At 37.0% G+C, this 25,247-nt stretch overlaps 1 protein-coding gene across 18 annotated transcripts in view; it reads left to right on the forward strand.

The window, feature by feature from the left end:
- NRXN1 (neurexin 1) overlaps window positions 1-25,247 on the forward strand; it is a 1,251,736-nt gene that overhangs the window by 616,400 nt on the left and 610,089 nt on the right. For all 18 annotated transcript variants that reach the window (XM_066378279.1, XM_066378280.1, XM_066378291.1 and 15 more), the window contains 2 exons: window positions 8,585-8,758; window positions 15,238-15,357. In XM_066378279.1, the coding sequence (XP_066234376.1) occupies window positions 8,585-8,758; window positions 15,238-15,357 (294 nt within the window). The remainder of the gene's footprint in view (window positions 1-8,584; window positions 8,759-15,237; window positions 15,358-25,247) is intronic.

Consider the following 25,247-nt stretch of genomic DNA (forward strand, 5'->3'; position numbering starts at 1 on the left):
TGGTATGCCCATAAAATTTCCCCCTACATCTTTTGTCTGTTTAGTCAATAACTGAACAAGAGATTGTTGAGTACCTGCTAAGTAAAAATGAGAATATAGAGATGCTTAGCTTATAATTATTTCTTTAAAAATTTATAGAGTAATGGGAAGATAAGACAAAGAACTAGAAAAAAACCTGGCAACTGTCAGAAAAGTAGTTCGAATGTTATGGGGATTCAAAGGGCATACTTATGACTGGGGGAACAAATATGTTAATGAGGACAAATTTGAGCTGAGTCCCCTGAACTAAATAGGATTTTGAAATAAAACATTGGAAGAGCAGAGGCATTTATGAAGGCGATACTATGTCAAGGAAAGACTGATGAAGCACCATGAACATGCACTATTGGAAAAATGATGAGAAGTACAGTTTGACTAAAGATTAGGATATAGGGAGAGGATTGATGTGATCTTAACTCTGTGTCAGGCAGAGTCATTGGAAAAAGATTGCTCAAAGTGTAGGGAAAGTTACCAAGGCTGGCTAATTCAAAATCTTGACCACTGCTAACTTTAGGCTTTATTTTGAAGAGAGAGGGAGACATTGAATAAATCAGACACAGTAGGGAGACTGATACGGTGTTGATGAGGAGGATGGATGGAGGCAGAGCCGCCAGAAGACAAGTTATTGCATGAAAGGTGTACCAGGGGGAAAGGAGACAAGAACTGGGAAAGGAAATGAAAATGGAGAGACAAATGTCGGAAGTATTGGTGATCGTTTGAATGTAAGGCGTGTGATATAGAATGAAGTTAAAAAAGATTTTGAAATTTCATTTTGGGTAACAGGGAGACTAGAAATGTGAGTGCTATAAAACATGAAAGTCTAGACATAGTTCTCTAGCAAGGGGAAGATGATGGTTTGACTTTATATTGTACTTTGGAAGCTGGAATATAAGGATTCCCAAGCATTTTCTTACAGGAATAAAAACAGGTTGTTCTAAGCTAAAACCCTTAATGTAACAAGGAAGTCTAGGTATATAAAAGTTAGAGGATAACTAATAAATCAAACTGGTCACTACTGAGCAGCTCCTCATCAAAGAATTTCTAAAATTAACCTGTTTTTATAAGGATCTATAAAGGACACAGAGCTTGTATCTCAGCACAAGACATCTACTATAATTGCCAACTTTGACTTCAATATTGAATATTTGGAGTACTTTGAACTCAGATGTGGTTTTGAATAGTGTAAGCTGTTCCAATCCTATGTGTGATTTGTTATAAAAGGTTCTATTTATACACCTTTAAGCTCGAATGTGTTAGGGAAATATTAATGGCTTCCAATGCTTTTTAATATCATTAACTTAAGCAAGATAGGAAATAGGAACTTCAGTTTTCTTGTCAAATAAATAAATAAATAAATAAATAAATAAATAAATAAATAAAAAACTGGTCCCCAAGGATTATAGATGAGTTTTTCTCGATCTAACAGGGTACACCTTTTATAAAGAGAGGGTTAGATTTTATTGAACTCTCAAAGAAACACTGTATTGAGGTATATGGTCCAGATCTGACATGCAGGTGTTTATTTGTGGATAATGTAACAAATGATTAAAATTAAGGATGGAATAAATTTGGGGGACAGAGTTTGAGTGTTCCTTGGCGTAAGGGAATTCACCTTTCCTGCAGAAGAATTCTCAGAATTGATTCTAGCCTGAGCATACTTTTCCTACTATAATCACAAGAATTGAGAGAAGAGTTAGAGTTGTCACCAAATTTGCCGTCCAAAGACCAATTCTCACATATAAAAACTTCCAGAATTGTATTTTTTCCAGTCCAGCCACAGAAGGACAGTAAGGCAGTATGTATTATTACTTCAGCTTTTAATTTTTTTTCAAATACCACTTGTAAGAAATTGCTTCCCTTTTCTCCTCGCGAGGATGTAAAGAAAAGGGAACCCTCCTGCGCTGCTGGTGGGAATGCAGACTGGTGCAGCCACTGTGGAAAACAGTATGGAGATTCCTCAAAAAATTAAAAATTGAACTGCCTTTTGACCCAGCTATCCCACTTTTAGGAATATACCCCAAGAACACCATAGCACTGTTTGAAAAGGAGAAATGCACCCCATGTTTATGGCAGCATTGTTCACAATAGCAAAGATCTGGAAACAGCCCAAGTATCTGTCAGAGGACAAGTGGATTAAAAAGCTTTGGTACATATATACTATGGAATACTACTCAGCCATAAGAAATGATGACATCGGATCATTTACAATAACATGGATGGACCTTGATAACATTATACTGAGTGAAATAAGTAAATCAGAAAAAACTAAGAACTATATGATTCCATACATAGTTGGGACATAAAAATGAGACTCAGAGACATGGACAAGAGTGTGATGGTAACGAAGGTGGAGTGGGGAGGGGGCAAAGAAGGAGAGAGAGGGGGTAGGGGTAGGGGAGGGGCACAAAGAAAACCAGATAGAAGGTGACAGAAGACAAATAAGAAATAAGAAATAAATAAGAAAACTGAGTCAAAGAACAAATCATACCTTGACCCTTGCATTCTGCTGCTATAAGGCAGACCTTCTAGTCCTTATTCTAATTGCCTTAAACTTATTATTTAAGAGGAGAGCAAACCTCTTTCTTTTGTTATTATTATTATTAATTTTACTGGGGTGACATCAATAAATCAGGATACATATGTTCAAAGAAAACATGTCCAGGTTATCTTGTCAATCAATTCTGTTGCATACCCATCACCCAAAGTCAGATAGTCCTCCGTCACCTTCTATCTAGTTTTCTTTGTGCCCCTCTTCCCCCATAACCACCACACTCTTGTCAATGTCTCTTAGTCTCATTTTTATGTCCCACCTATGTATAGAATAATGCAGTTCTTGGTTTTTTCTGATTTACTTATTTCACTTCGTATAATTTTATCAAGATCCCACCATTTTGTTGTAAATGATTCAATGTCATAATTTCTTATGGCTGAGTAGTATTCCATAGTGTATATGTGCCACATCTTCTTTATCCAGTCCTCTATTGAAGGGCTTTTTGGTTGTTTCCATGTCTTGGCCAAAGCAATCCTAAGGAAAAAGAATGAAGCGGGGGGCATTGCAATACCTGACTTCAAACTATATTATAGAGCCACGACAATCAAAACAACATGGTATTGGCAGAAAAATAGACACTCAGACCTATGGAACAGAATAGAAAGTCCAGAAATAAAACCACATATATATGGTCAAATAATTTTTGATAAAGGGGTCAACAATAGCAAACCTCTTTCACCACTTCACTTATCTGCTTTTGTTAATGGCTCCGAAACCATGCCTCATAGCCACACTATCTCTTCCCTAACCCCCCCAGTTTACATCATCTGATCCCTGTAGGACATTCCTACTCAAATTCCACCAGGTTGATGTTAATGTATAATTTCATCTCTTCTCTAAAAATTATTACTGCTTCAAATTCCGTTTCCTAGCCTGCATGGCTTATATTTTTGGACTTACAATTTTTTTAATTGTTTAATTTTTGTTTTCAAACCAGTAATCACAAATTCTATTGTGTTAGTTGTCTTTTCTTTGAACTTATTCCATTCTATTCACCAGAGCTTCTTTGAAAAATTCTCTCATCCAGCCAAGCCTGGCCTTGTGTGCTCTTTTCTGAATGCTGTATTCATTTTGTCTTCATGGTATACCTGTGCTGTTTTCCATGTCTGTCTCCCATATTTATGTCGTTATAGCATAATGTATCCTATACTTTCTTCTGGTCTAAACTCTTCCATGATGCTGCACCTTACAATTAAAGTTAAGAAAAGCCTTTTATTTCTCTGGTCTTATAAGGCCCATTTAACATGAACCTTACAACCTAACCCTTGAATTTCATATTATTTCTGTTTTTCTTAACCTGTTTATATCAAATTAGGAGATACTTATCAAGTAGCTATCCTATTTACGTTACCAGGTAATGCTGCTGAGTTTCAAATAGTATAGGTCAGCAGAGCCTCTTGAGCTGCTTATAATGTCTTATACACTTACACTAGAAATGCCTTATATACTTACACTAGAAGTGTACAAGACACACTTCTAGTACACAAATGGCTGCCAACGCAATGAGGTAAAATAAAATATGTAAATTTGACACCTTGATATTCCTGTTACAATAAAAACAAGAAGGCAACCTGGACTTACGCTTTTGTTTTAGTCAGTGCAATCAACATACACTGTAAATATACGGTCCTTACCTGACATACTAACACAACCACACCAGTAGCAATAATGGGTTGAATGCATGCTATATTCCAATGCTTGTACATTCTTTATAATCCTCAGAGGTAGGCATTGCTACTCCATTTCACTGATGAAGAATCTGACTCTTAAAGAACTTATCTAACAATGTGCTTACACTGAGACAGTTAGTAAATGGTAGAGCCAGGGTTTATATCCAGATATAACTAAAATTGTTATGTATCCATTACTGCCCAAGAGCTAGGAAATGGATACTTGTGATACCACCTGAGATCATTCATATACATATATATGCACTAGTGCTAAAGCTAAAGATATCCTTTATATATATATATATATATATATATATATATATATATATATATAGCTAAAGGTATTCATATATATATATATATATATATATAGCTAAAGGTATTTTAGCTATAGGTATTCATATATATATATATATATATATATATATATATATATATATATATATATATATAACCACTCCCCAAATGTTTGAGGTTATCTGGCTTTATTTATACATGATCTCTGCATCTTCTGCTAAAAATGGCCCAGCTTCATTGTTGCTTTGTAAATTGCTTTCATGGTCTGCTTAAAGGATCTGAATAAAAAAGCACTCATAGCTTGAAGACGGATTTCAAGTCTATTGGAAACCGGCTCTTACTAGATGTCCATCCTGGCTCTTGTTCACACAAGGGTCATTAAAAAGCATCGTCTCCTTTGCATGCACAAGATGTTACCTGCAAGATCCCATTAGTGCTAACGGGTCATTTTCTTTCTACCACCCCAAGGATCAAAAGGAGAAGTGGCATCTTTGATGAAGTGCTAATGCTACATGGGTCTCAGGCCACTTAAGGGTTTTCTTTGTTCTCTTTATATGGCAACCCAACAGGGGACTTGAGACCACTCATCTGCTATGTGAAGGGTTTATAGAGACAGCATTAAGTGTTGGTGCTAAGTACAGCTTCAGTAATAAAAATGAGAATGATGCCCCTACTTACAAAGCCAAACACATACACCTTGCTATGTTTGAGGCTTGTATCCTGTGCTGCTTGAATCGATATGTTTTGCTCTTTAATAACACAAGGGAAAGACTACTACTTTTCTTTAATATGCTTTTAAAAGTTGTTCAGGCAAATAAGTTTGCTAATAGAAGAAAAATAGGATGTGGCAGGAAGTGGGGAAAGGAAGTAAATGCATTTCTGAATTAGCTCTATTACTATGTGTTGCTTACCATTCTTCTTTCTTCTTTTCTATTGTGACCTCAATCCATCAGGTAGATGACTATATTTATTTGTGATTGCCCACTGTGTGTATGGTCCAGTACGAGGCACTGTGGAAGAGTCTAAAACAAAGACAGTCTCTCTCCTCCAGGAGGTTACAATCACAAAGAATAAGACTGGTTATGAAATATATAGTGTCCCATACCTAACTTTCAATACCTGAGTTCTATTATCTAAAGCAGTGCCAAAAATTCTTTATGTAACTCCCCCATTGTTCTCTTGTTCTCTAATACTACATTTATTAGGTCTAGAGGACAGCTGAAATTTCCTATCACATTTAGTTTAATAAATGAATGGAGGGAGTATTTCCTTCATTGACATTTGACAGGTAATAGTATAAATCTCAGCCCACAGTCTTAGATGTGCAAGAAATCTAACATTATTTTTCTATAACTCACCTTGGTTTCTGATGCTCTGATTTGTTGAGTTAGTGAAAATATAATCTCAGGCAACTGTAGTTTCCTTATATCTCTGGGATGGTGTCTAAATTAATGGAGGTTGGGGATTTCCCAGTGTACTAATTTTGGTGGAAGCAGAGAGAGATTGCACAGGAGCTGATCTTGAATACTCTGTATTCATAGCTCAGGTGCCCACTGAATTACTACCCAGCACCTTCATTCTTGTGCACATAACCCCTTCTGGTCATTTCCCCTTTACTTTTGTTCAGCTCGGGGAATTGCTCTGTGGATCTCACACCACAATGGAATATGGGCAGTTCTGGGAGTCTGTCTGAGCTCTCAGCATGTCAAAATTTACCACACAGTCGTTTTTCCTCAAGGGTCTCACGGAGGCTCCTGGGTTCTCTTGAGGAAATGCACACAAATCATTATTACTCCATAAGCCTACCTGAGATGTTGACGTCCCCCACGGCTCAGCCCTAAACTTAGAGTACCACATCTTCTTTTTGGCATGCACCAATGACTATGTTCACATTTCTTTTCCAACTTTCTCTCCTGCTTGCCCACAGGAGAGGCAGGAAACCTTTGCTCTTCTTATGTAATTGCCTATATATTCTATTTCACTCCTCTAAAAGCCTTGGCTTTTAAAACTCAAGTACAGAAAGATAATTTTATATTTTTAGTTTATGATTCATATCCCTTCTCTGAGGCAACTAAAACACAATGAATTGAAATTTAAGAGAAGGGAAAGTCTAAGGAGAGAAAGGAAAAAAAATGAAAGAAAAAGTTAGATATTTCAAAAATAGTATTTCATCTCAGACCTAGAACATGCTACCTTTTAATATTAATAGTTAATAGTCAATAGATGTTGTATGTTATGTAAGAAGTGGAGGAAGTAAACACTGCTGGTACTTACAGTACAAAAATCATGCAGGATTCGTGATATCCTAGTGTGATGCTTAGAGCATCGTTAGTAGGTCAGGGACCTGAGTTCTCTGTTTTTATGGCTAAGTGACTTTTAGCAAGCTTTGATGTACTCATCAATATAATTCAAGAGTGTTATATCTACGGATTGATCTTACCCTACCTACAAACTAATAGGTAAGTTTATTACTGTTTCACGGGTGCTGGAAGAAGACATCAGATTTCTGGGTCACAGACCAATGACTTTATTATTCACAACTAAGCAAACAGCAAGAACATCAGCATGTATATCAATTTTCCTTGAGCCCAGGTCCCATGAAGACAACACAAAGGGGTCTAGATAAACATTAGGAGTTGTTCAGGTTATTTGCCTGAACAACTCTTTAATGGGAAAAAGGTATCAAATGGCATAAAAGTTAGATAGAATGGTTAACGTGAGAGAGAAAATTCAGATGACAAGTTATAGAAGTTGCTAAACAGAGCAAGCTTACCAGAACTTGTAACCAGGGAAAGTTTCCTTATGTTGGGTATTAATTAAGTGTTTAATGGATTAGAGTCCATTAATTACATCTACTCAATGCCATTTAGATATGGTGAATAATTTGTGATAAGAAAGGAAACAGAATCAAACATGGATTGCAATTTATTTTTTAAGGTGGTGGCCCATAAACATAGGGGCATGAAGATGACAAGGTAGAGCACAGTGTTCCATTAGAAATGGCAATAAATTGGACAAAAACTTGGTAACAGACCCCAGAGCAGTATAAAGAGGTCAAAGTGGTATAATTTTAGACAAAAACCAAAACAAACAAACAAACAAAAAATTGAAAAAGAATGCAACACTCAGTTACATCTAGACTATTGTGGGAGTGAGTTAGTGAATAATATAGGCACAAGTCTGGATAATGGACTGAAGCATAGTAGGAAAAGTAATTTTAGACCCTAGAGAGAATTTGTTGAGCTCCTGGTTAACTGAAATACCCTAACTTCTCTAAACATAAGGTATTTTATCTCATTTAATCCTCAGATAACCTCATGACATTGGGTTTATTTTCTAAATGAGGCTACTAATGATCAGAAAAACAAAACAAACAAACAAACAAAAAATTAAAGCCACAGAGTTGGAAATAATAGGCTCAGATTTCAATGTAGAAATATGCAGGCCCATGGCCCATATTCCTTCTACATGGTCATGCTGTGTGGAACTCATTTTATTCTCTGTAGAAAGAGCTTTTAGAAATTTCTTCTAGTGCTGATGTATTCTTCAAACATTCTTATTATGTTTTTAAAGAAAATATATAGTTACGCATTTACTTCTTAAAATTTCATGAGCCTGACCAGGCAGTGACGCAGTGGATAGAGCATTGACCTGGGACACTGAAGACCCAGGTTCAAAACCCAGAGGTCACTGGCTTGAGCACAGGCTCACCGGCTTGAGCACAGGCCCACCAGCTTAAGCACAGGGTTGCTGGCTTGAGCAAGGGGTCATTGGCTCAGCTGGAGCCCCCTCTCTAAACACCCTGTCATCAAGGCACATATGAGAAAGCAATCAATGCCACAACTAAAGTGCCACAACAATAGGTTGATGTTTCTCTTCTCTCTCTCTTCCTGTCTGTCTGTCCTTCTCTCCCTTAAAAAAAAAAAATGATGAAAAGTAAACCTCATTATTTTTTTTTCTTGTCTTACTATATGTTTAAATTCAAGTACATGTTACTTTTGTGACCAAAATTTTTATCTTCCCACAGGTGACTTGTACATAGGAGGAGTGGCAAAAGAAACATATAAATCCTTACCGAAACTGGTCCATGCCAAGGAGGGCTTTCAAGGCTGCTTGGCTTCAGTTGATTTAAATGGACGACTTCCAGACCTCATCTCAGATGCCCTTTTCTGCAATGGACAGATTGAAAGAGGATGTGAAGGTACTAGATTTTGGTATCACACTCTACTAATTTCTGTTCCAGTTCTACCTTTAAATGAAAACAAATCTCTCTGACCAGCAAAATTCATTTCTGCCAATAGGTCATCAACCCCCCCCCCCCCCACACACACACACTTAGGGCTTAGAAATCCTTATTCACATTTTCAACTTTTCATCCCATAAATCTTAAAGTTCATAGACTGTTTGCAAGCCTACACTAATGCCAGATGTCAAACAGGAGCTATATTCATGGTTCTTGTTATTTCTTGCTTCTTTGCCTTCTATATTTACATAATTAGCATGTTAGTCAATTCTGCAATGCTTGCTTTACAACATTAAATAGACACCCCATTTAGAATAGACAGATATATTTACTCTAGCAAGTATTAATCAATTTGAGCTTATTTTTTTTGAAATATACATTCAATAGGATACAACAAGAGAATAAAGTTTAGATACCACTCTCAAATTTCTATTTGGTGTGTGTCTACCTGGGATCATTAGTGTCTTCTGTTTTAGCAAAAATTGGTTCCTTCTACTCCTCAAGGCTGATACATCAGAAATATGCTCAAGTACCTGCCTGTTCTTTTGTGCTTTCTTTCAGACAAAGATCTATAGGAGTACTTTTTGATTGTAGCTTCATTTTAGATCATTTTCACTTCAGCACCTCAGATTATTTGAGCCAATTTCCTCCTCCATAAATGTAATTTAATAACATTATCCTGAATTTTGTGGTTCTGAATGTGTGCTGCTTTCCTTTAATGTTGAACACAGTTTGGGCCATTTTGAAACTAGATTTTAAAGGAAATTTCATACAGGAGAAGCAAAGAAAGATGTGAGTTCCGATCCCCAGGAGACGACAAATAATTTCCTCACAACCAAAATAAAGTCATTAGATTTAGCAATTACCTAAGTACATGAAACATTTTTTTTATTTGAAAATATTTATTTTCTCTCTGAAACATATATTTCCTTTAAAAGTCAGGTGAAATTCAAACTCTATTTTAATCCTGCCAGAACATACGGCAGTTGAATGGATGTCTCTTTCAAATTCATTTTTAATGTCATTGCCATATTTGTTTTCTTTATTTCAAAGTTTAGTATAACTAATACACTTTTATAAAATAAAGCCAATATCACTCTTTTTTTTCTTTTAGCAGTGTAGCAAAGGAAACAAAATTGTTAAGTGAGTAAATTCCCTCTAGTGGATAAGTACAAGACTGTGAGACATAACTTTGATTCTTGGAGGTGCTCTAACTGGTGAGAATATGTACATTTACAGAAACATACTACAGGGCTTGGCTGGTAGTTCAGTGGATAAAGAAAACATCATCCTGGCACCCTGAGGTCACAGGTTCAATTCCCGATCAGATGACTAGCAATCAAAGAATGGACAACTCAATGGAACAACTCAGTGGAACAATGAGTTGATGTTTCTCTCTCTTTTTCTTTCCCTTACCCTCCTTCTCTCTTTCTCTCCCTCTCTCTCAAATCAATAGAATTTTTTTAAAAAAAATATATATACTATAAATGCTTCTGAAAAGATTTTTCAAAAATAGGCCTTTCTACAAGTTACTTGGTAAGGGAATTCTCACCTATAAAAATGGTGGGAGCAGACAGACACAGTCACAACTAAACACACATAAAATAGACAACCACACAAATCCATGATCCCCTACCACTACTAGCACATGACCTAAGTGGATGGGTGGAAGGAAATACTAACGGGAGAAAGATGTATTGAGAAAAAGCATTCAGAAATGATATTCGGTGTTATTTTCCAACATAATCCAATGAGCTGTGTGTTTAAGATGATTGATTTTACATCCTGTAGAAAACCTTAAACTTCTATTTGAACATGTGAAATCATTCAGTAGGCTAACACATTGATTCCTTCCTTACCTTATTCAGGGTGCCTTAAAGTACGAGTTAATAATCCTCACCCTCTTTTACCTCCTTTTCCATTTTTTCTTACAATATTACCATGCTTCTGCCTTCCTGCCTTTACAATTCCCTCATTTTTTAATTCCAACATCAATATTAACGACTTTTAATTTATGATTATTTCTATACTTTGTTGTTTCTAGAAATAATTTCAGATGTATGAGAGCATAGGTGTAATTATGACATATACAAGTTTTTAGGATTAGTAATCATATTACAAAATACTCAGGAAATTCTCTAAATATTATTGTCTTGAAAATTTTGAGTTCAAATCACGTTGGAATCGCTTAACTTTCTTATTATTAGAAACAGTATAAATTTAACACAACCAAATATCTTGTCAATATTTTGTATCCTTCCTACCCCAAAAGACCTATAAATCTCTAAGACTCTTTCATGTAAAAAGTTCTTGGTCTTCCCTAAATATTCACTTGCTGCTTATCATTTCTAACTAATGTTAGTTGGTACTACTCATTTTATTTATACAACACGTGTTAGCTAGGAAAGGGAGCTTGAAAGTCCCTTTAGATGAATGTTTCTCAAACTTTAGCCAATGTAAGAAATGCCCATATGATTGTTAAAACTCAATTACTGGACACCACCCCCAGAGTGTCTGATTTGGCAGAACTAGGATGAGGCCCTACAATTTACACTGATAACTAGTTCCTAAGTAAAACTAATGCTGCTGGTCTGATGACCACACTACTGCTTGAATGGCATTTTCCTATTGACCTAAGAGACCACGGAGACTGGTAATCTTCCTGTAATAAGGCTCAGTTAAACTCAATACCAAGTGACATTAATTTCCATACATGAAATCAATGGAAAAAAATTTTAATTCAGGCACTTTGTATAGACTCATAACATTCAGCCCAAAACTGCATTTTAAGTGACACAAATACTTAAATATTTAAGCTACCTTTGATTAAGTACTGGTGACATTGTTTACATATACTATTTTATTTAAGCCTTAAAACTTTATAAATTAGACATGGTAGACTTTTTTTAGATGAATAGTTTAAGCCTCAGAGAGGTAAAGTGACCTTCCTAAGGTCACACAGCTCTTAAATGGATGATGGAAGCTTCAAACCCAAGTTTGCCTGACTTGAAACCCAGGCATCTAACCACTTTTAGCTCTTATTTCTTCAGATTCCAGAGATTATAGTTTTACCTTGACTTTCCTTTCCTTTTCAGACATATCCTTATTTTAACCACTTAATACAAATGCCCTTGTGGCTTGCTTCCAATTTTATTTCGTGATAAAATAAAAAGAACATTATATAACTGAAGGCAAAAATAAATTCTGGGCTTTGTCTTGTGCAAATGCCTGTCAATGTTTAAATATTGTTCTAGAAAGTGAGAACTTTGAAAAATGTGTCTTGTCAGGCATAGGCATGCAGTCTCTTGTAATACCTGAATATAAAAACACTGTTGTGATAATGAATAAAAAATAATAGTAATAAATTATGTCTTTATACTCCTATAAAGGTTGACAGGTACCCTGAGCTGCTGCTCCACAACTTGGGATGACAATTTTTCAGTTTTACCATCTTTAGGCTTTAGCATTATTTTGCAATTGTATGTCTGATAACGTTTTCAAAAACAAAAATCTGGCTCTTGTTCAATTTTTGCTCCTGCTCTTTCTTTCTGCTGGACAAGTAAGGGAGCAGCAATCTGTTGATAAAACAGCCCCTGACCAAACTGAGGCTGTACACTCCTTGATCCTGTCCTTATCCCAGGAGGAAATGTGTTAAGAAATATTGCTTTAAGATTTTTTATTTATTTATTATTATTATTATTATTATTATTATTATTATTAACAAACACTAATTCTTTCCAGTCTCCAATGCCATGGGGTAAAGTTCATTAGACTAATTATGTCTTCCAGATTGGAAGAACAATGAAAACTATACAATTCAGTGGTTGGTTCTTAGCTACTTGATGTAATAGAAGAGAAAAATTATTACCTCTATCACTACTTTACCAATCATTATTATTGGTAGTTTCTGAACCTGTGCAAATTCACATTAGTAAGGCTAATTTCAATAACTTTCTATGAAGAATACCTTTACTTAGAAATGTGATTGTAAGGAGCATGTTAAATAGACATTCTACAAAAGCATTAATTTATATAAAAGCTAATTTTAGACAATTCTCATACTCTAGAGCAGTTATGCCAAAGGTTCTTGCTGTTAATAACATCTGATTAATATCAAAATATTTTCATAAAGCCTATAAAATTGTGTTTACTACAAAGTATTTTTAATTTTACGCTACAGCTACTTAGGTGGATGGCATTCATTTTGACCCTTTTCTAAGTCCTTACCAGTGAGGCTCTACTATGATAAATATGCACAGGGCAGTTTATAACAGTTAAATACAGTCGTGAAGTAGAGAGAAGGCAAACATAACTCTGAAATCCTTAAGCAATATATGCCCAACCTGGTAAGAGCAAAAATAAACATGCCATATTGAAACTTTATAAAGATTTGTTTCTTGGCTCTGGCTGGTTGGCTTAGGTGGTAAAGTGTCAGCCTGGCACGTGGAAGTCCTGGGTTCTCCACCCCTACCTTCCTCTCTTCCCCTCCTGCAGCCATGGCTCAAATGCTTGGAGCAAATTTGGCCTTAGGCACTGAGGATGGCTCCCTAGCCTCAGCCTCAGGCACTAAAATAGCTCAGTTGCTGAGCAATGGAGCTGTGGCCCAGTCAGGCAGAGAATCTCTTGTAATGGGCTTGCTGGGTGGATCCCAGTCCTGGCGCACATGGGAGTCTGTCTCTCTGCCTCCCCATCTCTCACTTATTTAAAGTTTTTTTCCCCATTCTTTATTTTTCTCATCTACTCCAAACGATATGTACCTTTTGATAGTTTGAGGTCATGCCAGGGTTCAGCCATTAGCAGTGAAGGGCTGGCTGGCATTATAGTTTTAAGTCTCAATTGCAATAACAAGATAAAAGATCTAGAGGGGAAGAGATGGAAAGGGATAATTGGTCTGCTAATGACCACCGTCTACCCTGGGGTCCCCAAACTTTTTACACAGGGGACCAGTTCACTGTCCCTCAGACCGTTGGAGGGCTGCCACATACAGTGCTCCTTACACTGACCACCAATGAAAGAGGTGCCCCTTCCTGAAGTGCAGCGGGGTGGGGGGGCGGATAAATGGCCTCAGGGGTCCTCATGCGGCCCACGGGCTGTAGTTTGGGGACGCCTGGTACACTGTATCCATATATGACAAATGATGCCCCCTGTTCCAAAGAAGCAATGCAGTCACTCGGGTAATCCACTCATATCTATCCCTGAGAGGAAAAGCTATGGAAGTCCTTTTAACATTCTTTCATTACATGTCATCAGCTTAATTAATTATTTTTTATATGTCTTCATATATAGTAAAATTCTAGTAAGTTACCGCTTTCTCATTTTTTGCTTAAGATTTATGGCTGTTAGTATTAATTTGTTTGCTTTACATAGCATTTCTCTCCCCCTTTACAGCAGCATGCTTTTTGAATCTGAAAGTTCTTCTGTGTTTGCCCCATTTCAGTATTGCTTACTAACATTTACTATATTTTGCTTTTTTTTTTTTTTTTAATTTTGCTGACAAAGTTGCATTGATGAAAGCTGACTTGCAAGGTAGATAGCCCTGTGTGTATAAAACAAGACTGAAACCCCATAATACACAGTGGAAATCTCAAAAATCACATTTTTTATATTTTTGCAGTAACTGTTGTTTGGGTTCAGATTTAATTTTTCCTCTCTTTGGACATTGTGCAAGAAACCTCATTTGGTAGCGTAGTTTGCATAGAGGCTTTCAGTCTTGAATATGTTTGTATAGTGGTTACCTTTAGTGCTTTGATCATCCTTTTTTTAGTTCCTTGTTTTTCAGTGTTCTAGTTACAAGTCTTTAGAAATAGATAGCATTCTTTTTACTTATATGTTATAATGGGCCATGTCATTGATACTGAGTTATTCATTTTATGTTTAATTGCATGAAATTGTCAAAGCATGCGAATTGATACTTGCCAACATACCTATCCGAAACACCCAACAATCATGACTTTATAGTTTGTGCAGGGAAACTTCTAGACGCCTAGGACATTTCTGCATACCTCTCTTCAGTTATTTTGCTAATCTTATCTCAATTTCATGAAGATATAATCTCTATTTCTCATGGTGTCTCTATTCATTGGTCAGAAGTTAAGGAGATCCATGCATTTTTCTAAAATCCAAATAGTGATAGAGAATCATTGGAGATGCAATGAGATTACCTGCTACCACAATCATACCAGAAGCTATGTGCTTGCTTTTACTATTTGTTGGTTTAGTTTACTTTTATAACCTAGCTTGTCCTATATTTGAAACTTCAGAAAACCTTCATTTTATGGCTTCTCTGTTTCTAATTCAGGTGTGTGAACTAGAACATTCAAAACTAGTTTGGTCATATAATTTGAGGTGTTGGCAACTACTATATGTGACCTCGCTCATGTAGAAAACACTTTTGGATTTTTAATAAGAACCCAAGTTTCTTTTGGATGGCTTTGCAGGGCCCAGCACAACCTGCCAAGAGGACTCGTGCTCCAATCAAGGTGTGTGCTTGCAACAATGGGATGGCTTCAGCTGTGACTGCAGTATGACTTCCTTCAGTGGGCCACTGTGCAATGACCGTAAGTACCCCCTCGCATGTGGACAGATACTCATCTTTGTTTCTATTACTGTTTTAAATCAGGCTCCAAAATTGGGACTCTTTATATTATCAGTGAGTAAGTTACACTGTCATAAGCAGAAGCAGTTGTTTCTACAGACAGGACAATTTTAAGTACCAAAGTATTAATCAAGGATGCTGTTAGCTAAATATTAGGATGACAGTGGCGATTCCTTGGTTTTCAACTGTGGTAATTTTTTTTTTAGTTGCTAATGGTCACCTTGTTAAAAATAATGTTTTCATTTCCTATATGTGACAATTCATCACTGGTTTTTGAAAGAGATTTCATATTGGTTTATGTAAAATAATAATTAACTTTATATGATTATATCTCAAAGGCTGTAATTTTAGTAAATGGTGACAGGTCTCATTATGTTTTCTCCTCTCTCTACATCTCTTCAAGCCCATATCTGCCTTTTACTTAAAAAAAACATTTAAAATTTGTCCTTGAAGCATTCTCCCTCGTAGTTTAGCCATTCGTGAGATTTTTTTCCCTTTAAGTCTCACAATATAAGCATGGCAAAGAAACCCAGTGTTCACCTTATATCATGGAATAGCTGCTCATGCCTAATCTATGCGATTTTGGTGAAGATACTGAATTAACTGTTATAGAGTTTGATGCTCTGTTTCTTAACTTTCAAATAGATCATGCTTTATGGCATTTCATCAAAATGATGAAAGCATTTTCTACAAAACAGTGCATTTCACTATATTGAAAAAATCTTTCTGACAGAGCTTCCTGGTGATAAAATAGGGCACATGCTTTACGTGTTTAACGGCTACAGCATTTTAGGAAAGTTCTGAGATGATGGGCCAGGCAATGTGATGATTGAAGGTTTGAGCTTCCATGTAAAGGCTGGGCTTGAGTGTGGATTTCAACAAAGATTAGAGTTTGCTCCTTTTGACCTTTTTCTATTTGAGACTCTGTTTATGTTAATAGATATGTGTCACAATTTTGAAGACAGGGTCAAACTATAATATTTCATTGAACTGAGTTGTTGTTGCCTAGCTACATAATGCAATTCACCATATCTTCAAGTTTTCTATCCAAAATATCGAATACAGAAACAACAAGTAACTAATACAAAATAAAATAGTACCTGGATGACACCTGTAAAGATCACACCACCATAGATGGAGAAATATATAGTCTCCATTCTACCAGTGACATATTCCATAGAATTACAAGTAAACACAAGTAAATTCCATAGAAACACAATAAACATGGGTTCAAGCTATCACACATTTGTAAACACTATATTTCTACAAATTAAATCACAGAAACAACCCCATTTGGGGTTATATGAATAACCTTACGTAAGAGTCAATAAATACTTATATACACATAAAGCAAAACAAATAATGTATATGTACTTTTAAAAAAAGGTGTGTAGATATATGCATAGAAAAGGAACTTCTTGTATTTGTTCCTGCCTCACAGAAATAAACTTATTTTCAAGGACAACAAGATGACTAATAATTTGTTACTACTTTGTTATGGAAATTTTTTAATCTTGGGTTTAATCTTGACAGGTATATGACTGACTACATGTGGTAGCTAAGAGAGCATTTTTTTTTTGCATGAAAATGTTTTTTCCTTGTTTTAAATAACTTTCTCTGCCAAATTTTGCTTACTCTAGTTTCCATGTTTTACAAAAACAGTTGCCATTTGGTTGTGTCAGATTGTATATCCTTGTATATTGGTTAAGTACGAAGAATATAATTTTCTATATATATTTACTAGACATTTCCTAGAGGAACATCAAGATCCTACTTTAAGTATCATGCTGTCTTCAAATCAGTTTTACAGAAAATTATTTGAATGCTGCTCTTGGGTGATAGTGACAATGATAAGGCTATTTGTTATTTTCTTGTAAATAAGGTAAATGTCATCCAATAAATGCATCTCCTGATATGCCTCTTGCACAAATCAGTATTAAAATTGCTTTACTTTGGAGGGCTCTCAGAATACATGCATTTTGATTAAATCATTACTTCTTAGTGCGTTTTCTGGAAATGTGAAATAGTTTTTCGGTTTGTACATTGGAGTTTTGTTGATGAAGATATGGAGGGACACATCAATATTTAAAAGAAAATTTTATTTTTATATGACCTGTAATTTTTAGGAGGTACAGGAGTAACAATTACCTTGAGGACATGCAATTGATATGACAGTACAAGTAGCAGGTCCCATTTTTTTTGCACTTTTTAAAATTGGTCAAAATAAACCTTATCTCTAAATCTTGCTGATTCTCCGTAATTTGTAAACATAGAATTAGTGTGATTCCTGGAATTTTAACAAACTCCTTTTCTGTATAAAAGTTGACCATTTTTTTAAAATAGAGCCATTTAGGGCATTTCATTTCTTAATGATATTTTTATTTTCAACATAGGTATTTATTAACAAATTCTGTGACTGCATTCTACAACTGCATAGAAAACAAATAAAGAAAAATTGAAACAAGACTTTTTACAAAGGGAAAGAACACACCACATTAAAAGAGACAAATCCCCACCCCCACCCCTTCCCCATAGACCTTCTAAATGTCATCTCTTTGATATGTTTTATAGAGTGGGTAAGGGTAACTAGAAATTTTTACTTATGTTAGCCTGGAGATATAATTAACAATGAAAAAATGGGAATACTTTTTTGCTTGTAAGTGTAATCTTGGATAAATCATACTAATTAATGAAATTAAAGGAGTCTTTCAAAAGAGACACTCAGGCAAAATGATGCCCAAGTCTACTTCTGAAGAAAAGTGTTTGTGAAACATTTTCTTCCCTGAAAAATAGCCCTCTAAATGACCTACTCATTGACAGAAACAATTGCTGTGTGTGTGTGTGAGTGGGTGTGTGGGTGTGTTAGTATACTCCTCAATTTTTTCATAGCGATACCATAGTTTAGGTCCCCTGTATTTTTCTGGTTATTATAGTAGTTTCCAGATTGAGCTTCCCACCTCCTATTTCAGCCTCCTCCAATTCATCCCTTGCTTTCTTACTAGTTCTTTTCTTCCTTCCTGTTCTCCCTAATTTGAATATCACCAGCTCTTCCTGGTTCTCCTGACCAGAGACAATATTTACCCTCCTCTGACTTCTTAAAGCTTTGTTTATGCTGTTTTATCAGCTCTCACTTTCTACCTTATAGTTACTTATGATTGGTCTTACCTCCCTGTAGAATTATATGTTTCTCCCAGAGATAATAGGTCTTTCTTTTGTTTCATAAGATCAATGTTTTACATACTGCATTGCATGTAATTGCTGATAACAATAACTCACTAAGTCAATGTTGACTAGGTGAATGAACTTTATTAAAGGATTTCTAGTACACCTCAGTGGCTGAACAATACTCTCCAAGTTCATCAATTTGCAGTGCACGCACCTCCATCGTCTGACCCTGCACCCTTCATGATCATCCTTACCTATTGCAAAACCTTGTCCATGCGGCATGTTCCTGTCAGTTATGGCCTTCTGAACAACAGCACACTTTCCCACTTTCCTCACCATGGCCTAGGCTAACTTCTCCTCTTGGGGAATGTGCTCATTCTACCTGGAATACATTTCTTTCACTATATCTGCTTGAAAAAATATATTCCCATTTTCAGTCTAAACTTGGAAACTTCCCTGGTCTTCTGAGCTGAGTCTTCTCTTCCCCTTATAAAATCTTAGAGCAGCAGTTTTTGTCCTTACCACATAGTATAGTTATTTGTGAACTTTCTCTTGGATGTAAGCACTTATTGAGTGCTTACTATGTGCCAGGTCTGACAGTTTACACTCATTATATAAAATCTACATCTCACCTAGACATGCTTGCGCGTGCGCGCGCGCGCACACACCCACACACACACACACACACACACACACCATCATTAATACATTATGCTACAATAATTTGTTTCTGCTTTCACTCATTGGTCCAAAACAGAATGTTACTATATTAATTAATTTAATGTCAGATTGGGAAAGATGAATATAGTTATGATCACACGGAAAATAGCAAGCATAATAACATTGTCACATTACATTAGTATAGAAATGTTGTGTGCCAAATTACAGTTCAGCTTCAATGGTGCCTGTTACCATAAGGGAACAATACGTCATAATGCTGTTATTTTGATAGTAGGAGGGTGTGGGCACTGCCATCAAAAGACTGTTTTCAGAATTCTGAAATTTACCAAAGCAAATCTTTCTGATAAGAATATATTATACCTTTTATATGAGGATTAGAAATCTTCACGGAAACAATGACAAAATATATTTGACCATGTCTTGTTATCATGACATTTAAAAATATCTTTTATTTCTCATCTTCTTCTGTTGTTTGAAAGAGGATCCAATATCTTGTATCTGAGCATCAATAGAAAAACTATGGAAAATGAATCAGAACATATAGAAAAATAATTTAGGTCAAGGTAACATTGTTTCTCTTCTGTTTGGAGCTACCACTAGTGTTAAGCTGAGAGCCGATTTGCTGCTGATGCCATTTAGCAATTAACTGTGTCCACAACCAGGTCTTTGTTCTGAGTATGATTAATCTTCTTAACCTTGAATTATTCTAGCAGTTCGCAATGGCAGCCTTTCGGTTGCTTAAAGCAATTCATAAGCAATATTCATTGATAATGCCTTAGAAATACTATCTACGACAAGACCTGGCATAGGTTAAATCATAAAGGATTAAAGTACTGTTCATATGCAGTCAAAAATGCAATAAAAGACATAAAAGAAAGCCTGTTTAGATAGCAAAACATACTATATAATAGACGTGCTATCTACTACTGTTTTATGTAAAGTTATCTTTGTATTTCTCATTGGTAATAAACATCCTAAAAGTGGATTCATGAAAGGAAGTATTGGTTTTTACAAATTGCAATTGGGGAATTAAATGACAATTTTCAGCTGTAATCTATCTAAAAAAATTTAAGTGCAAAGAAAACCCAAAGCAGTGGAGTAGCATGTTGCTGCATTCGAATTATCCAGACTAGTCCCCTGTATTGTTCAGCAGCTGAATGACCCATGATTCCAGGTAGCCTTCTTTATCCAGTGTCATGGTGCCATGGTGGCCCCAGAAATCAAGAATAAAGGCTCCATTAATTCTTCCTTCTGCTAGTATTCAATTTTTTTTGACTTGCTTAAAACTCTGCGTGGACCTTGGATTGGCTCTTATGGTAGTGCTCTTTATCTCAGGTTTGACGTCAGTATGGAGGTGGCTTCAATGTTTGTGAAAATGTCATAATAAGGTCACATCCCAACAGAGCTCAGCTAGACCAGGGCTCCATTGCAAGAAGGTTTTGCCAGTCACCTTGGTTAGCTATTCTTAAGGGATTACTGTGGTTCTAATTCTCACTAGGTAATATTTCAAGGAGCTCTGTGACCATGATCTCAGTCTGAATGATCTTTATGTGTGAGTGCATTGTGCTCAGATCTCCCACTTTGCTGTCCAGCCCTAGCAACACAGCGAGGGCAGAATCCAGGCAGGGGTGGTGGGATCGTGGGGTGGAGGTGGAGAGGAGAATGCCTGAATCTGAGGTGCAGAATTTTGAAACTTGAGACCTTTAGGTTTGCTTTAAATGGATTTTGTTTCCCCAGAAAGGATGTACTGAAAGCCCTTGTAAACAAAAGGGAGATTAATTGTGGTGAAGTCTCAGAATCCTGTATAATACTAAATTGGTTTAAACCAGGGGTCTCAAACTCAACTCAGCATGTGGGCCGCAGAGCAAGATCACAGCCGTTCGGCGGGCCGCACTAGGTCTACAAAAGGCAACTGTTATGCAACACTTTTTTCACTGCAGTTGAAAACAAAAAAATATCAGTACAACAAGCACAATCGTACATGCAGTTTACTCAGTGTCACAAAATGACCAGAAACTGTAGTTCACATCACAACTGCTGTTAACTAAGCTAATATCTAGCTAGAATGCTAGAGAAATGAAAACTACAAGTAGGCCCCTAGGCTTACTTAATTTTATCCAAAATATTTTGAACTTTGTGGATTAGTCTGCAGGCCGCACAAAATTGTTTGGCGGGCCGCGAATTTGAGACCCCTGGTTTAAACAATATGTCATTTAGTATCAACCTATCAATCAAGAAAATATGTAAAGAGAATAAAATGTTAAATGATTCTCCAACTTTATGGAATCAGTTCATCATGGGTATTTTTTTTTTTTTTTGTATTTTTCTGAAGCTGGAAACGGGGAGAGACAGTCAGACAGACTCCCACATGCACCCGACCAGGATCTACCCGGCACACCCACCAGGGGCGACGCTCTGCCCACCAGGGGGCGATGCTCTGCCCCTCTGGGGCGTCGCTCTGTTGTGACCAGAGCCACTCTAGCGCCTGGGGCAGAGGCCAAGGAGCCATCCCCAGTGCCCGGGCCATCTTTGCTCCAATGGAGTCTCGGCTGCGGGAGGGGAAGAGAGAGACAGAGAGGAAGGAGAGAGGGAGGGGTGGAGAAGCAGATGGGCACTTCTCCTGTGTGCCCTGGCCGGGAATCGAACCCGGGACTTCTGTACGCCAGGCCAACACTCTACCACTGAGCCAACCGGCCAGGGCATGGGTATTTTTTTTAAAGAAAGAAATATAAGAGTAAATATAATTAGTTTAGACTTTGGGAAATAGGTCCTTTTTAAATATACTTTGTTGCTGTGGATATACCTAGCTAATGAATAAGTGCATAAGAAGAACTCAAAAATGGTTTTATGTAGATAACATCAACATATTTTAATGCTAATAACATCATTAACAGGTTCTATGTGCATGCTGTTGACATATAAATCTTACCTTGTGAATCTTCAGAAAGTATTATTTTCAATTTGCAAGTGAGAATCTTGTGGCAAGGATTGTTTAAATAACGTCTTTGAGCTGAAATGACTAGTAAATAGCAGAGAAAGGCTTTGAATATAAGTCTACCCTTGAGCCTATATTCCTTTGCACCCACAATTTCTCCCAGGGAGGGATAGATTCAGTATCAGTGCTATTGAAATCACCCAGATGCAAACTTGCGTAAAGAAGTTAGTAATGACTATCATTTAACACTGTGGATGTTTCCCATCCTCATCTGACTCTTGATTCATATATTTAATTTTAAACCTTATGCTGCACGAAACATGCTCTACCCCTCAACTGCTCAGTTACTACTTCTAAAGATGAGTCAAAAATTTAAAGCTGTCTAAGGCATGCTGTCAATAACTTCCCGTTCTCGTGTAAAAAGGTACTGATTATGAAACAGAGACGGGAATTTTCTGTGATTTTTTTCTATGACAGCCTGAGTTGCTCAAAAATAATAATTTAATATCTCATGGTAAAATCAGGCAAAGTATTTCCCAAGGCTCTTTAGCTTGAGTCAGATTTACAGTGTGTATTACGGGAAATGAGCAGCTAAGATTCAGAATTGTACCTACCAATGAATGTGTGCCAAGTGTTTCACTATGTTGATTACACCTCAGTTTTCTGTCTGTACAGATGTTAATGCAGAAAGGAGAAAAATAGAGGTAGAAGTTATCGGGTGGTCTTTGAAGGTTCTTGGAAGACACATGAGGGAAACATAAGACAGTTCATAGAGCCAGATTATAAAAAGTCTTTATAAGATGAATGGCTAAGACCAAGAGTCTTTTCTATTTGTAGGGAAGGAGAAGAAAGCTCCAGAGAAACGTGCAGAGTCCAGTAATAGGTCATGATAAAAAAAATAATGTTATGCTTGCATTAAGGAATAATTCTATTGATAAGGAAGAAATTATTATTGTGGAGAAAATGCACCTTGCCTAGTGATCCTTCTCCCTTCCCTGAACAAAAGATTCTGTGTCTTTAATGAGATTTCCTGTAGCAATTAAAAAGTGTAGGATTCTCTTGTGGGGAGGAATTATGGTCTCCTCAGAAGCTTAGTGCTGTTACACACTGTTTCTTCTCTGGTAGCATTCTACAGTGGCATAAAATACAAGGGTGATCTGTTAGCTCTGGGTATTACGGAGTGTCTGATTTTAATGACTCTAATGATCTAAATTCTCACATCTCTCAGAAAATAGCCTATGGAGCCTGAGGCTTAATCTCCCCAGGATTTGTTGAGAGAGGAAGGTTCAAAGGTATTTCTCAACCTGAAATGATTTCAGAATGAAACAAGTTTATAAAGGATGAGCTGACATGGAGGGTGTTAAAAAAATGGGTTGTGAACAAGGAGGAGGCTGCGTTTCACAGAGACGGTAGAAACTGTTGGCGGAGGTGAGGCTGCTTCTTATAAATATATAACCTCTGACCCTTTAGGAGAAGAAACAGATGGAATATGTAGTGGGAAATAAAGATTATATTTTGCTGGTTTTTTTCACTCGAATGGTAAAGTGTATGTTTTGATATTTGGCATCTCCTGTTGGGAAACTTTCAAGGGCTCATGTGGATTCCAGCATCAGGGAAATGCAGACGTGGGAATGGTGCTGATTAAAAGCAGGCCTCTGAATATGTTTGCAAAGCTTTTCCAGGTCATGACATGATGCATAAATATTCCAGCCAGATTCCATGTCAAATTTTTGATGATCACTCGAATGCCTGAGGGTCAAGCTTCATGTAATCATTGTACCCTCATAGTAGACAGTGTTGCTGAAATTGTGGGGTCCAACTCCTATGACATCAATTATAAACCTGCTCTTCTAGGTCCCAGTCAGAGCGAGTGCTGCATTTTACTAAATTAAAAACAGAAAAGTGTTGGAGAAATAGCATTTCCTATCGGCCGCAAGAGACATTACAGAAGTAGTTAAACTGGATTTTAGTATGTCAGGCACATTCTTTACATGGATGGTGATAATAATTCTGTAAATCATTACCTAGAAACATTTTCAATGTTGTTGGAGTGCAAAAGAAAAAAAAAACCCACAAAAAACACAACTAAGGTTCTTAAAATTAAATCTGAAACTAAAATTGATCTATGGAGTGCGGTATGAGAGGATGCAGCCCGAGTTGTGAAGGCAACCTCTCTTCTGGAATTCAATGCCTGCAAGCGGCGAGGTGATCATGATTATACTGTTTTCAGCTGAGTCCTTGAAAGTTATAGTGGTGTAAAACCAAATGGTGTAGCTCTTCAGAAGCAGCGAACATTTATGGTTTTAAGGTCACCTGGAATGTCTTCTCCCTGTAACCTCAATATTTCCTTTTCTAATGATGTCAGTCGGTTTAGATGACATTTATTTCCCTTTCATTCCTGCATTTTTTCCTTCCACGTTCAAGGTTCTCCGCAGCCTTGCTCAACAAACTATGACTGTGGTGTGCTTTATTTTTCCGGTGCTCAGGCATCACTTGACAGACACAGGTACAGAGCCACATTGGTACAGTCACTGAATGCTCGCAATGCCTCCGTCTCTGCTCAGTGACCCACTCATCCAGCTTGTCCTCCTCCTCTCCCACTTTCACTCTGCCTATCAGAGGCGGATTTAATGGCGGACTCACGGTAGCGGGGTGGGGGCACCCTAGGCCCCGACTTCTGAAGGTCCCTGCAAAATACCCCATCTTTACACTTTTTTCTAATGTAAGAGGCCCAATATTTTCTTCTGCACCTGGGGCTTCAACTGACCTTAATCCGTCTCTGCTGCCTAGGAAAATTCAGTCCATGGAGATGACCCAGCTCAAATTAAGTTCATTCAGCCCTGGCCAGTTGGCTCAGCGGTAGAGCGTCGGCCTGGCGTGCGGGGGACCCGGGTTCGATTCCCGACCGGGCACATAGGAGAAGCGCCCATTTGCTTCTCCACACCCCCCCCTCCTTCCTCTCTGTCTCTCTCTTCCCCTCCTGCAGTCAAGGCTCCATTGGAGCAAAGATGGCCCGGGCCCTGGGGATGGCTCCTTGGCCTCTGCCCCAGGCGCTAGAGTGGCTCTGGTCG

This window comes from Saccopteryx leptura, chromosome 3, assembly GCF_036850995.1.
Source record: "Saccopteryx leptura isolate mSacLep1 chromosome 3, mSacLep1_pri_phased_curated, whole genome shotgun sequence".
Classification (NCBI taxonomy): domain Eukaryota; kingdom Metazoa; phylum Chordata; class Mammalia; order Chiroptera; family Emballonuridae; genus Saccopteryx; species Saccopteryx leptura.